At 44.1% G+C, this 13,714-nt stretch overlaps 1 protein-coding gene across 5 annotated transcripts in view; it reads left to right on the top strand.

Moving 5' to 3' along the window:
- Positions 1–13,714, top strand: part of ULK4 (unc-51 like kinase 4) — a 600,065-nt gene that overhangs the window by 372,768 nt on the left and 213,583 nt on the right. For all 5 annotated transcript variants that reach the window (XM_075556008.1, XM_075556007.1, XM_075556009.1 and 2 more), the window contains one exon: positions 8,299–8,465. In XM_075556008.1, the coding sequence (XP_075412123.1) occupies positions 8,299–8,465 (167 nt within the window). The remainder of the gene's footprint in view (positions 1–8,298; positions 8,466–13,714) is intronic.

Here is a 13,714-nt window from a genome sequence, read left to right on the forward strand (position 1 = left end):
AAAATAATCCCTCCCTTGACTGGGGAAGATTGTACCTCCATAGGCTTCAGATACTTGGGCAAGTTGTGAGGGGAGGCACCCCTGGCCCTGTCTTTTTCAGATGAAGTGTGCAAGCCAATGGATCAAGCCAGATGGCGTGTAGACAAGCAATCACAGAAAAAGAGAATGGCTTGATCCCCAACAAGTGTAGATGCCCTAAGCCCACATGTGTAACTCCAAAGCCAATTTTGGGGAACACGCTTGGCACATGCCTAAACCTCAGAGATGCTTGGATGTGTGTTCATGTGGGGTCATTTCTGTGTGCAGACAGCTGCTTGCTAGCCTTGGGGCTGAAGAGCTTGGATGCAGTTGTGTGCTGTGGCCTAGGACACCACAGCTTCCTCACAGCACTCTTCCCGTGGGCAGCAGCTCTAAGGCAGCCATTGCCGATACCTCTCCAGGTGTTCCCTACTTAAAAGCAGGCTTTCAACTCAGCCCATTTGATGCCAATGCTGGTTTTGGTGGTGAAGCATTGATCAATTTGGGAAAGGACAATTTTCCAACATGGAATTTTTCAGATGTAACACTTTTGTACTCCTTTTCCAGGTCGCCTGCATAGGGGAGCTTTCATGTAGTGGAAATGAGTGCATGTTCGCATAATGAAAATGTGAAGCCATTCTGGAGTGGAAGAAGGAAGGCTTCATTTAGGAAGGTTCCATTTGGATTGAGTGTATTAAATTCACATTATTAATGATACAAAGGACTTTCAAAAGCCCAGAAGTTCAAAGTATACTCTTTCCCTAGCTCTCTAAGCCAACAGATCTTGACAAAGTAGTAATATAAAAAGGACACAGTGACCGGAGCTGGGAAAAGCTCATGCACATTAATTTTCCCAGAACACTAAACACTTGAAAATAACTTAGGGGATAACTGCTTTTGAGATTTGGTTATAATTAAAATAGAAATAATTCTTGCATACGTTTGATGAGTTGGCTGTAATTAATGTAAAATAATTCTTGACTCCTTTGACTTAATTTTGATTTTTTTTTTTGGAGATGGTGAAATGACATTGGAAGAAGTTACTAGATGGTATTTGACCACTGAGACTAGGGAATACTGTAACAGTATCCAAGATGCCTTTACGAAGGATCTCTGAAGGACATGACAGGCAAACCAGGCAGAGACCCTTTTTATTTTGCTGGCCCATGTAGAAAGTTCAATTTAATTACATTTCCCATACTAGGACTGCCTACAGGTCAGAGACAGCTATGGCCTCCCCTGTCTATTTGCCTCAGTGTCTAGTTTGCAGTCTTGAATCCTAGCACCCTTGAACAACAAAAGCCTCCCTTGTCCTCCTGGACCTTTAAATCCACACATTAAAGTGCCCTTGGAACGAGGAAAGAAGACCTCAAGGGGTTTGCCCAGAGGTCGGGGGCAGAGCTGATTGAAGCATCTCGGAATAGGTCAGGACTAAACAGGGTGAACAAGAGGAAAAGGGAAGAAAGGAATGGGCGGGGCTTTCCCAGGGGAGCAAGCGTCTGGCTGTGCCAAAGTCTCACCAGCCTCCTTAGTAGGAGAAGATGCTGGGAACAAAAGCCAGACACTTTTGTAAAGAATGTTCACTGACATCCTAATCCCTTGGAAAGTTTTAACCCCAGTGGAGGGGGGGGGGAATATCCTTGAACTTCAGTGTGCCTCTTTGGAGCTGGAATAGCTTGCTCTGGACCATCCAGAGTTGGCTGTGGGGAAGTAAGAGTAGAGGGAAAGTGGAAAGCTAACTCCCTTTGGTTCGGAAGCACCGGTTTCTACTGTGGTTGCCTTTGCCTTATTCATTCATTCATTCATTCATTGACTCTAATCATAGAAAAACTTAAAATATAAAGGAAATGAAAAAGCAAATGCAGTGTCATATGTCATGATGGGAAGTCAATGGGAACAAATAACTAATTCTATATAAAAATTCTATTTTAAAAACCTCACCACCATCAAGTCGGTTCTGACTCACAGTGACCTTATGGGACAGGGTAGAACTGCCCCTGTGGGTGCCTGAAACTCATGCTCTCTGGGAGCAGAAAGCCTCATCTTTCTCCCACAGAGAAACTATAGTAGCGAGCTACTGACCCTGCAGTTAGGAGCCAAACCTGTACCCCACTCTGCCACCGGGACTTGTGGCATAACTACATGGGGAGCGTAATGACTTCAAGCGACCTTAAAGCATGTTCTTTTACTGTACATGCTTGGAATAAAGAAAACATCTGTGAGACGAAAAGCACGAATCGTACATTGCGTTTAGTAGCAGTATTGGTGGTTATTCTGCAACACACAACAAAATAAAGCAAATAAATATCCATGTATCAGTAACCATGTTGTTTTTGGCGTTTTCATTTTTTAAAAAAGGCATTCAAATTGTGTGTGTGTGTGTGTTTCAAAGGCACCCGGTGGCATTGTGGATTTCGTGTTGAGCTGTTCACTGAAAGGTCCCCAGTTCAAATCCACCGGCCCCTCTGAGGAAGAAAGATGAGACTGTTTGCTTCTGTAAAGATTTTGGTCTGGGGAAGCTTTGTAGGGTCCCTATTAAGTCAGAATCAACTTGATGGCATTGTGTTTGATTTCTATTGATGGTCATAGTTTTAGACATAATGATGGATTTTAATCTTGAATTGTCATTATTATCATTTTGTCTAAACGATGAATACAATTCCTGGCTACTGAATCAACAAGCCGGTAGCAATGCGTGCCTGTAGTGCTCAACCCCGCCCATTCCTTTCTTCCCTTCTCCCTTTCACCTACTGAGTCCAGACCTAGCCGGAGAAACAGCTTCCTGGAGCTCATTTCCCGTGAGAAGAAACCAGAGCTCCCTGGACCAGTGGCTACAGGCTTAGTCTGAGGCAGCAATTCTGTACGTGAAGCTGGACCGTATCAGAACAGAAGGATGCTTTCAGAGACCCCTAGAAATAGATCAGAATGAGCAGGACACAATTTGAAGAGGCTCTCAGTGGTCAAAGATAGGACAAGTTGAGCATAAAAGATGAATAATGATTAAAAACAGTCAAAACCACAAAATATATAGCATGTAAAAATCTATTTGTTCACAGTGAAGGTACAAACGGAACCCATGCGTGACCTTTAAAAGCTTCTTCCCTGCCTCGGTCACCTTTAGTAGTTGTTAGCCCTCTAAAACCATTGTAAAAAAAAGGCAAATTATGAGAGAGAACGACTTTCATCTCTCTGTGTATTCCAATAAAACTTTTTTTGTGGATATGGAAGGTTGCAGTCTATGTAATTTTTAGTCATGAAATCTGATTCTCCTTTGATGTGATTTATTTTCTTGTTGAGAATGCACGCATGAGAACATACGCCTATTTGCCAGTTTCTACTTGTACAATGCAGGGAAGGGGTTACAATTCTTTGAGTTGTGCAGTGAACCTCACTCTTCTTTTCTGAGTTGATACTCTCCTTTGAAGATACTTTTGGAAGGATAAGCCGGAGGTTGGTCCCTCAAAGGCAGAAGCTAAAGATATTCCAAATGAGTAACTTGTCCAAGGACTAATGATTAGCTTGTCCAAGGACCCTACCAGTCTTTGTTAGTTCTGATACCACTCCGGGCCTCAGTACTCTCTTCATGTCCCAAACGAAAAGAACACGCACTCACGCACTGCTGTCAAATCAGTGCTGGTTCCTAGTGAGCCTCGAGGACCAGGTCGAACTCCCCCAGTGAGTTTCAGATCCCAAGACCCCAACATTCACTGCAACCTTTAAAAAAAAAAAAACCATCAAGGAGATGACTCAGGTATTTAGGGAGAGTGGCAGGTCCCAAATCCATAGTTCAGAGGTCTCCTCAATCATGCCAAACTGGGCTGTTAACTCACAAGGCTGCAGAGCTGGGGAATCAGGTCAGTGGTGACAGGCCACCAGCTCAAGTGGAGACCAGATGGAAGCAGAGGGATGTGGGATCCAGAGCAGTAGAGAGTAAACTTTACCAAAGTCGTCAGCACAGCTACAAAGAGACACAAACTGGCCCGAGTGAAAGGTCTTTCTAAACAATGGTTAGCCTAGCAAGGGAGTGCGCCTGGACTCATCACCAAGACGATGCCCATGTCTCCGGCCCGCAGCCTTTGGGCAGTAACAGGCATCTGCTTGGTGTTCGCAGCCTTTGGGCAGTAACGGGCGTCGGATTGGTGTTTGTCGGGACGATTTTAGTACAAGAACTAGTTGGGAAACAGGGTCGAAGAGACGTCATGTTGCTTATATCTAGGGCTTTGATGGGAGTGTAGTTTTGTCTTTTGCCATCCGAAAGTGAGGTAGAGGACACTGGGATCCCTTCTGTGGGTGTTGGGTGAGCCACGTCTAGCCTCAGCCAGTTCTATGCCTGCTGCCTCTGCTTTTCCTAATTAAGAAGGAAGTTGGTAGTTTGTCTATTAAGGAGACAGATTAAATCAGGAAGTTATTGTTTCAATACAGATATAAAAGATTATGAATATTTTGTAGAGCATTCTCCCATGGAAACTAAGAACAGTGTCTTGAATCACTCTCTCTAGTAAGGTTCAGATTCAAGATATATCCCATCTTAATCTTTGCATAACAGATAACTGATTCCAAAACTATAAGCAGGCATGTTGTTAAGTGCCATTGAATTGGTTCAGACACATAGCAACCGTATGTACAACCGAGTAAAACACTGCCAGGTCCCGCGCCAGCCTCACATTGTTCTTATGTTCGAGCCTAGTGTTGCAGCTACTTTGTCGGTCCATCTTGTCAAGGGCCTGCCTCCTTTTCACTGTCCCGCTACTTTACCAAACATGATGTCCTTCTCCAGGGACTGGTCTTTCCTGACAACATGTCCAGAGTGTCAGGTGGAGCCTTGCCACCCTTGCCTCTAAGGAGCACTCTGGCCAGACTTCCCAGCCAGATTGGTTTGTTCTTTTGGCAGTCCGTGGTACTTTCAATATTCTTTGCTAACACCTTAGTTCAAAGGCTTCAGTTTTTCTTCTATCTCCCTTATTCAATATCCAATTTTCACAGGCATATGAAGCAGTTGAATTACGATGGTCTGGGTCAAACATACCTTAGTCCTCTGATCTCCTTGCTTTCAACTCTATAAAGAGAGATCTTGTCTAGCAGATTTAATAGTCCAGTGTATCATTTGATTTCTTGTCTGTTGCTTCCATGAGCATTGATTGTGGATCTAAGCAAGACAAAATCCTGGACAACTTCAGTTTCTTCTCCACTTGTCATGATGTTCCTACTGGGCCAGTTGTGAGAATTTTGGTGGTCTTTACATTGAGTTGTGATCCATACTGGAAGGCTGCAACCGTTCATCTTCCTCACTTGCAGCAAGCAAGGTTGTGTCATCTGCATATTACAGGTTGTTAACAAGCCTCCCTCTAATTCTTCTGCCCATTCTTCATATAGTCCAGCTTTTCTGATGATTTGCTCAGCTACAGATTAAGTAAATATTGTGAGAAGACACAACCATGACACACACCTCACCTGACTTTAACCCACGCAGTATTTCCTTGTCCTCTCTCCATAACTGCCTCTTGCTCCAGGTACAGGCTCCACATGAGCACGATGCAGTATTATGGGATTCCGTTCTTTACGAGGCTCTCTATGGTTTGTTATGACCCACCTAGCCGAATGCCCTTACATAATAAAACACAAATAACATCTTTCTGGCTTTCTCTACTGTCAGCCAAGATCCACCTGGCTTCATTAATGATAGCCGTTGCTCCACATCCTCCTCTGAATCCTACCTGAACCCCTGACACCTCCACGGCATCCGTGGAGCATACTTTTACTTGCATATGATATCAGTGATATTGTTCTATAATTTGAACTTTCTGTTGAGTCACCTTATTTTTAATTGGTACAAATATGGATCTCTCCCGGTCAGCTGGCCGAGTAGCTGTTTTCCAAATTTCCTGGCATAGCTGAGTGAGTGCTTCTTCTGCTTCACATCAGCTTGCTGAAACATTTCAATTGGTATTCCTTCGGTTCCTGGACAACCCCCCCTTTTTTTTGGCTAATGCTTTCATGCAGCATGGACTGCTTCCTTCCAAGCGGTTGACTCTTGCTCTTACACAACCTCTTAGAAGGGAGACTGTTGACTCGTTCCCTTGGGCACAGTGACTGTATGCTTTCCATCTTCTTTTGGTGCAGCTTTAGCAACCCTTTTATTTGTCGTTGTTGTAAATACGGAACGATGTCTACCACACAGCTTTTCACAGGTGTCTAACTTGCTGGCAGTTATCATAATGAGCTGTGGAGCCCTACCCTTAATCAAGGCAATTGTTCTATCGTCATCGATCTCCTGCCTTTTGCCCTCCCACCTCTGGTGATAATAATTAATAAACTTTGGTCTTTCCGTACACTGGAGTTTTCTTGTCTTTTATCCAAGTGGGGTCGTCTTCATCCTTTTGTGATGGACTAAACAGCTGTTCCTGCAGCTCGTCCTTACCAAGCCTCTGTACAGCACCTCTCTCCTCTCCACCGGGGGGTGCCCTGTGTTGATTGGTGATGCGCACAGAATGGATGCACCGTACATCTAAGGAGAAGTGCCTGTCAGTGCAGTGCTCAAGTCGTAGAAACCGCCTTTCTGCACTGTCTGTCAGAGATGATATGGGATATCAGACCTTGTCATTTGATAAAGAAATTCTGCCAATAACTCACCCTGCCTGCCTTCTGCGCGTATTTATTTTCAGCTTCGCGGCTCAGTTGCTGCTCCCCTTTTATTTAAGCTTCATGGTACTTGTGTGACTTGCACCAGTTTCTGGCAGAAGTACGGCTTTGAATGCTGCTTCTGTAACTCATGTCGCCTCTGCCTGCAATGAGAAAACTAATTACTTTTTCCTTTGGAGCATTATTTTGTTCCTTTGTCAGGAAAAACTAGATGAGTTTGCCGGAAATGGCAGTGTGGTTTTTTGGGAAGCCATGGCAGTGCTTTAAAGGTTGTGGTGGGACAATTTTCCATCCAGTTGATGACCTGGGAGTCTGTGTTTAGATGGCAGGTCCAACAAAATCCCACCTTTTACTATGAGGAGGCTTGAAGAAGTGTGTGGAAAAATGGAAAGGTAATGGAATTTCCTCACAAACTTTTTGAAACCTCTGTATATCCCTCAAACTTCCTTAGCACTGCTTTCCGCCCCCTTCTAACTTACTGAGCTTTGGGGGAACTATCAGGTAAGGAATGAACTGCTAACCTCAAAATTCGGGTTCAAACTTATCCGACATTCCAGGGGAGAAAGATGAATCTACACCCGTCGAGATTTACAGCCTCCAGAGCCCCATGCGGGTCTCTGTGACTCTGAATAGATTAAATGGCAGTGGATTTGGTTTGGGTTAACTTGCTTTAGGTGAAATCCTTGCCTTTGAAAAGATTCCTATTTTTCCTTTTAAGAGCATGTCGTTTTCATTAATGACCAACATTTCATTCACCATTTAGAGGCAGAACATTTTGCCATGGGAGCATTATGTACTTTTGCATTTATGTAGGATTCATTGTTGTGAACTCAAGCACACTTCAGCATGATCACATAAGGCATTTATATCATGCCAATAAAAATTCGAACTGAAAGCCTGTGCGCTGTTTCTGTTGGTGGTGGCTCCCATTGCCTCGGTCTTGGCGCATAACGAGTCCGCGTGTCCAGAACGACTCTGTAGGATTTCCAAGACTTTGACTTTGGGACAAAGATTGGCCAGCCTGTCGCCTGGGACAGTGCTGGCTGGGTGTGAGCTGCCAATCTCTCTGTTAGTGTTCGAGCATTTCATAGCCCCTAACGGTGAAAATAGTTTGTTTATAACAAACTACATCAAACTAAATGTTTATGAAGACGGACCACACGGTTAATATGAGATTTGCAGAGACAAAATGATAGAATTTGGAAATTCCTAAATTCAGTTGAGTTCTTAAAGTCATAATTGATCTTACCTTTCACATATTTGAAATTTACAAGAGCAGATTTGGCCTTTGGGTCTCCCCAGGGCCACTGATGCATACATTGGAGAATCTGGCCTTCCAGCTGAGAGAACCGGGGGACAGTCTGTTTAGATATGGCAAGTGCTTTTCTTCCCTCCAGATCAGCGAGTCTTCAGCCCCTGCGAAACCCCTTCCTATAAGAGAATGTGCTTTCAGAAACCCTTGCATCAAATCACCTGGGAGATTCCCCAGACACGTTCACTGGTAGCCACAGTCCCGGGTGAATGTGGTACAGAGCAGTGTCGGAGCCCTGATCGTGGCATGTGCAGCAGAGTGAACGAATGCCTCTTTGGTTGAGATGACACATGCCTTTTTATAATACTTGATGACTTTTCCCCCCTCAGGACTCGTTGGTCATGTCTGTAACCTGTTAACGGAAACTGCCACGCTGTGCTTGGATGTGGACAATAAAAGCAACAACGAGACGGCTGCCGCCCTGCTGTTTTCCCTGCTGGACATTCTGCACGGCATGCTGACCTACACCTCCAGCCTGGTGCGACAGGCTCTGCAGGTAGGCTCGCTCCGCCTGTGTCTCAAGCCGCCCTGGCTCACACATGCCTCTCTTTCATTCTCCCCCTCCTAGTTTTCCTCTAACCTGCCTTCATTTTGGAAAAAATAACATAAAAGTCTGTAGGGGGATTATATCAATGAAGAAAACCGAAACCTGAAAGAAGGAATTAGACCACAGGCCTTAGAGCCCACGTGAAGCATACACAAGACTCTTCTGGCCCAAGGTCATAAGAAGAATGGTACCTGGCTACCGCTAGCAATTCTTCTGTCAGGAACCCAGTAATGATAGAAACACCCACAGCCATCCAGTTAATTTCAACTCCCAGTGGCCCTGTGAAAGGTTTCTGGGGCTGTAGGTCTTTATGAGAACAGCCAGCCTCATCTTTCTCCAACACAATAGTTGGTAGCTTTGAACTGCTCACTCTTAGCAGTCCAGTGATGACCCAACAGCTCTGGCCAGCCTTCTTTGGAACACAACAAACAGAACCAAACTCACTGCGATCTCATCCATGCTGACTCATGGCAAGCCCGTAGGAGGGTCCAAACAGAATGGGACAAAAATGTAGCCTCAAACTCAAATGCCTGAAAAAGGCGAGACCTATTGTACTGCTTGAGGCTAGAGTAGACCCAGAACAGTTTGCTAATATAGCCTCTGAAACGATTGATGCAGGTTACATTTCAGCTTGTGTTAGCTTATAAAATAAACCATATCACCTATATGAGTAATGTGTTTGCTAAAACAGTCAACTAAGTGATACCAACGCTCAACATTTACCCACAAAGCAAAGCTGAGAGGGCAAGGACGGGGAAGGGAAGCCGGGTCGATGGAAACAGAGCAGACAGAATGGAGCTCATGAGAGTGCTGACACATTGTCCAAACTGTTCAAGGGGAATCCGGTTTGTTGTGGAAGCTTTCAGCTCGAGCACCATAAGATACTACAGTTTAGCGCTGTGGGCACTCTCGGCTAGCCATCTCTGGCTGTGTGACTCACACCAGAAGAAAGATTTCATCCCCAAAATCGTTAGGGAAAATGGGAGAAACCTATAAAGTCCTACTTGCTAGTTTTAAACTGCTCCTGAACACTGCCTGCTTATTTGCTTTCGGTGCACCCCGGGACCAGGCAGGTGTCGGTCATTCTGTAAGGGGTGATACACCATTCCACCCTCAGCTGAATGCCTTGGATATACAGCAGTGGCTTGAGACTGGATGCATATGCATACATGCACCCATACCGATACATACAGATACAAAACCCTCCAACTCTCTCTCTTGCTGTCCTTATGGGCAGAGTCATGGAACTGTAAAATGATACTGGAGAACGTTCTCATACAAACAAAATTTTGCTGAACTCAAAGTGGCTGCTGCCAAACATTGGTGGAGAAGGGTAATAAATGTAAGCCAGATTGAGGAAAGGACGTGGAACACAGGATATCACTGCTGATGTCAGGTGGATGTGCTGAAAGCAGAAAATACAAGAAAGTTGTTTACCTGTGTTTAGTGGACTATGCAAAGGCATTCAACTGTGGGTCATAATGAATCATGGGTAATATTTCCATGAATGAGAATTCCAGAGAACTCACGCATACTCCTGTGTGACCTGCACATACACCGAGCAGCGGACATTCAACCAGAACAAGAGGTTTGAGAGCAGGAAAGTTCTGTGTTAGTACTCCATGCTTTTACTGTCCTTACTCCATCTGGAGGGTGAGCAAAGAGTTTCAGAAGCTGTACTCTGTGAAAAAGAGTGGAACACCAGGGGCGGGAAAGGAAAAAATGAGGCGCTGACACCAAGGGCTCAAGTAGAAAGAAAATGTTTTTAAGAATTATCATGGCAACATGTGTACTTGATGCGATGGATGTATGTATGGATTGTGATAAGAGCTGTACGAGCCCCCAATTAAATAAAGAGGATGGAACTTCAAGATTAGAGGAAGACTTCTGAACAACTGACAATATGCAGAAGATTCCATCTTGCTTGCTGCACGTGAAGGGGACTTGAAACACTTATTGTTGAAGACCAATGACGATAGCCTTCAGTATGGATTATCCCTCAACATCAGGAAAAGAGAAAGCCTCATCACTGACCCAGTAAACAACATCCTGATAAACATAGAAAGGATTGAACTTTTGTGGATCCCCAATCGACACCCAGGAAGCAACACTCAAGATTTCAAATAATGCCTCACATTGGCAACCCTGCTTCAGAACACGTCTTGGAAGTGCTGAAGAGCAATGATGTCACTTTGAGTGCCAAGGTGCATCTGACCCAGTCCATGGTGTTTTCAGTCACTTTACACACATGTGAAAGTTGGACAACGACTAAGGGATATCAGAGCAGAACCGATGTGTGATGTGTTTGGTGTTGGCGAAAAACGTTGACTAACCCGTGGATGTCCAGAAGGAAGAGCAACAGCTGCGTTGGAAGAAGTACAGGCAGAATGAATGCTCCTTAGAACACGGGATTCTGTCCCACTTTATTTTCACAGCTTCTAGGGAGGGACCAAGTCCTGGAAAAGGACAGTTTACTTTGTAGAGGGTCAGGGACGCAGAGGAAGACCTTTCAGGAGATGGATTGGCACGGTAGCTGCCAAGGGTTCAGACAGAGAAAGGATTGTGAGGGACCGAGCAGGGCTTTGATCTGTTGAATATCGAGTAGTTATGAGTAGGTGCCGATTAGATTGTTTGTAACAATGATGGCAGGAGTGTAGTCCGGAACTAGGGAACAGGTTCATTTGTCGCAAGCTCACCCCTGGATTGATTTATCATGAAGCTAGGAGGAAGGAGATGAGGGATATTGAACCCTTTGCATGTTATGTGGTCAGTGCTTTCATGTGCTTATTTCACTTAGTGTCTCTCTCACCAATGGTCTCAGCTGATACTTTGGTCATGTGAAAGGCACACCACCCATGTGAACCCATTATTGTGGTCAGAGTCCTGGCAAGACTGCAGGAGATGTAGATCCAGTGGTAGTGCCATCACTTGGATCGATGTAGACACTACAATTGACAACACACTGTCCGGACACCTTGCCAAGTATCACTGTAGTCCAGCCAAGAATGCACCCCCAGGCCTGGTTCAATCTGTGGTATTCATCATCATGGGGAAGAAAAGAAAGATATCCTTCAGCCCTAGTGAAGCTGGCCTGCTCTTTGGCTTGTCTGCTATATTTGAGATAATTCCAAGTTTCCTTCAGTGGAACCTCTAGATATTTGGCATGTGTTTAACCTGAACTTGTAAAGCCAACAGTGGAAACTGGCTTTTTAATTGCCTATTGTTTTTTAAACTTTTTATTGTGAATTGGGTGATGGGTTGTAGAGCAAATGCATTTTCCAGACATGCACATTGTGCTTCGTGTCATTGATTACAACCCCTCCCCCCCACTCCCGACGTTTTTGCTGACCTCTCTCCTCTTCATTGTCTTCACTTTCACCCAAGTTAATATCATCCAATAGTTTGGTCATATTAAGAAGGGCTGTCAGTCATCCTGACAGTCAACTTCGGAACATTTTCTTTCTTGCTGACTCATCATTTTTACCCACCCATCCTGGCCTCCCTACACAGAAAACACACAGAACAAGGAGACACACACACACACACACACACACACATGGATCCAGCAACAATGAACATAGAAAACAGAAAAAATTTTCAATCCAAAGAAAGTAGGAAAATATTTTAAAATAGAATAAGTTCGAAATGGGTCCAAAGGGAACTCGATGATAGTGTCATTCCAGCCTGAGTTCTACCTTGTTTCCTCGTTCTTTCACATGGAAAAATATGGAGTGTGTTCTTCATTTTGGGTTTTCTTACTCTGGGTTTTTGCACATTCCATTCTAATGCTTTGCTTTGTCTTGTCGATCTACAATTTTCTAATCGGTTCCTTTACTTCATCATTTCTTCCATTGGCATTAGCTACTATGCATTTAAGAGGAAGCTTCAGAGTCTCTTCTTCTGACACTCAAGGGGTTTTCTTTTCCCCCCGTCTTGTAAATGACCTTTTGCTTTCTTTGTTCGGTTTGATGTTCTTGAAGCCATCCCATTATTTATCTGGTGTTTGCTCATTAGTGTTCAAATCTGTTCTCTAAATCCAGGTAGGGTGTATTCAAGGATTTACTTATATACTCCAGTATAAACTGAATTTTTCAGCACATTTTTAATGCTGAAAAAGCCCCCCCCCGTTTCTTGTGGTAAATTTAGGTGCCTCGGCTTATACTCCAGTATATATGATATGTTGGCTCTTGTGGACTTGCTTTAATTTTCTTCAGCTTCAACCTGAACTTAAACATTTGAGCAGTTGATAATCTGTTCCACAGTCAACTCCTGGCCTTGTTCTGGTTGATGATATTGAGCTTCTGCAGCACTGTTTTTCTCAAATGCCATTTTGGAATAAGTTAATATGTTCTTCCTTTGCCTTATTTATATAATAGATTGAAATGATTAATGTTCTAATGTGGAACCAGCTTTGCATACCTGTTATAAATTCTACTTGTTTCTGGTGTATTATCTTTTTTATATGTGTTGGATTCCATTGGCTGGGATTTTGCTCCCAGATTTCTTGGCATTGACTAGTGTGTGCTTCCAGGGCTGCATCGGTTTGTCGAAGGATGCTGGTGTTCCATCAGTTGGTGTTCCATCAGTTCCTGTCAGCTAACGCCTTCAGTGCAGCGTGGATGTCTTCCTTCAGCATTTTCAGTTCATGATCAAATGCTACCTCTTGATTGAATGTCAACCAATTGCTTTTGGTACAGTGACTAAGTCCTTGGAAGATACCTAAATGTCATTCCTTTGAATCACTTGTCGGGTAGTTCTTAGGCCATTTTGTCCACAGGAAGGTTTTCTTGCTCTGTGTTTCAGTCACTTGTCGGAGCCACTGTCTTGTTTCTCTGGGTGAACCGAAATGTCCTCCAAGATAATATAGTTTTCTTATAGTTTGATATGTTCTTAGGTGTTCACTACCTGTCTGTGGTAGGTGTGCTATAGGATAGGACTGTGTGTACAATTCGTTGTTCATGTCGCACAGTTACGGTTGGGTTATGCTGGTTTGGCTACTCTCCATGGTTGCTCAGGTTGTACAGAGGCAGGTGGGAGCCCTCCCTCCATGGATGAGACTGTTGGTGTGGCAGGGCTGTTTGGACCCGGCTGCTGTCTGCCACCCGGTAAAACAAGAAAAAGTAGACAACAACATGAAACACACATATATTTAATGAAAAGAAAAAAGTTGAAGGGGGAGGCAAGCAAACAGCAACAAA

The sequence above is a fragment of the Tenrec ecaudatus genome, chromosome 8, assembly GCF_050624435.1.
Source record: "Tenrec ecaudatus isolate mTenEca1 chromosome 8, mTenEca1.hap1, whole genome shotgun sequence".
Lineage (NCBI taxonomy): Eukaryota > Metazoa > Chordata > Mammalia > Afrosoricida > Tenrecidae > Tenrec > Tenrec ecaudatus.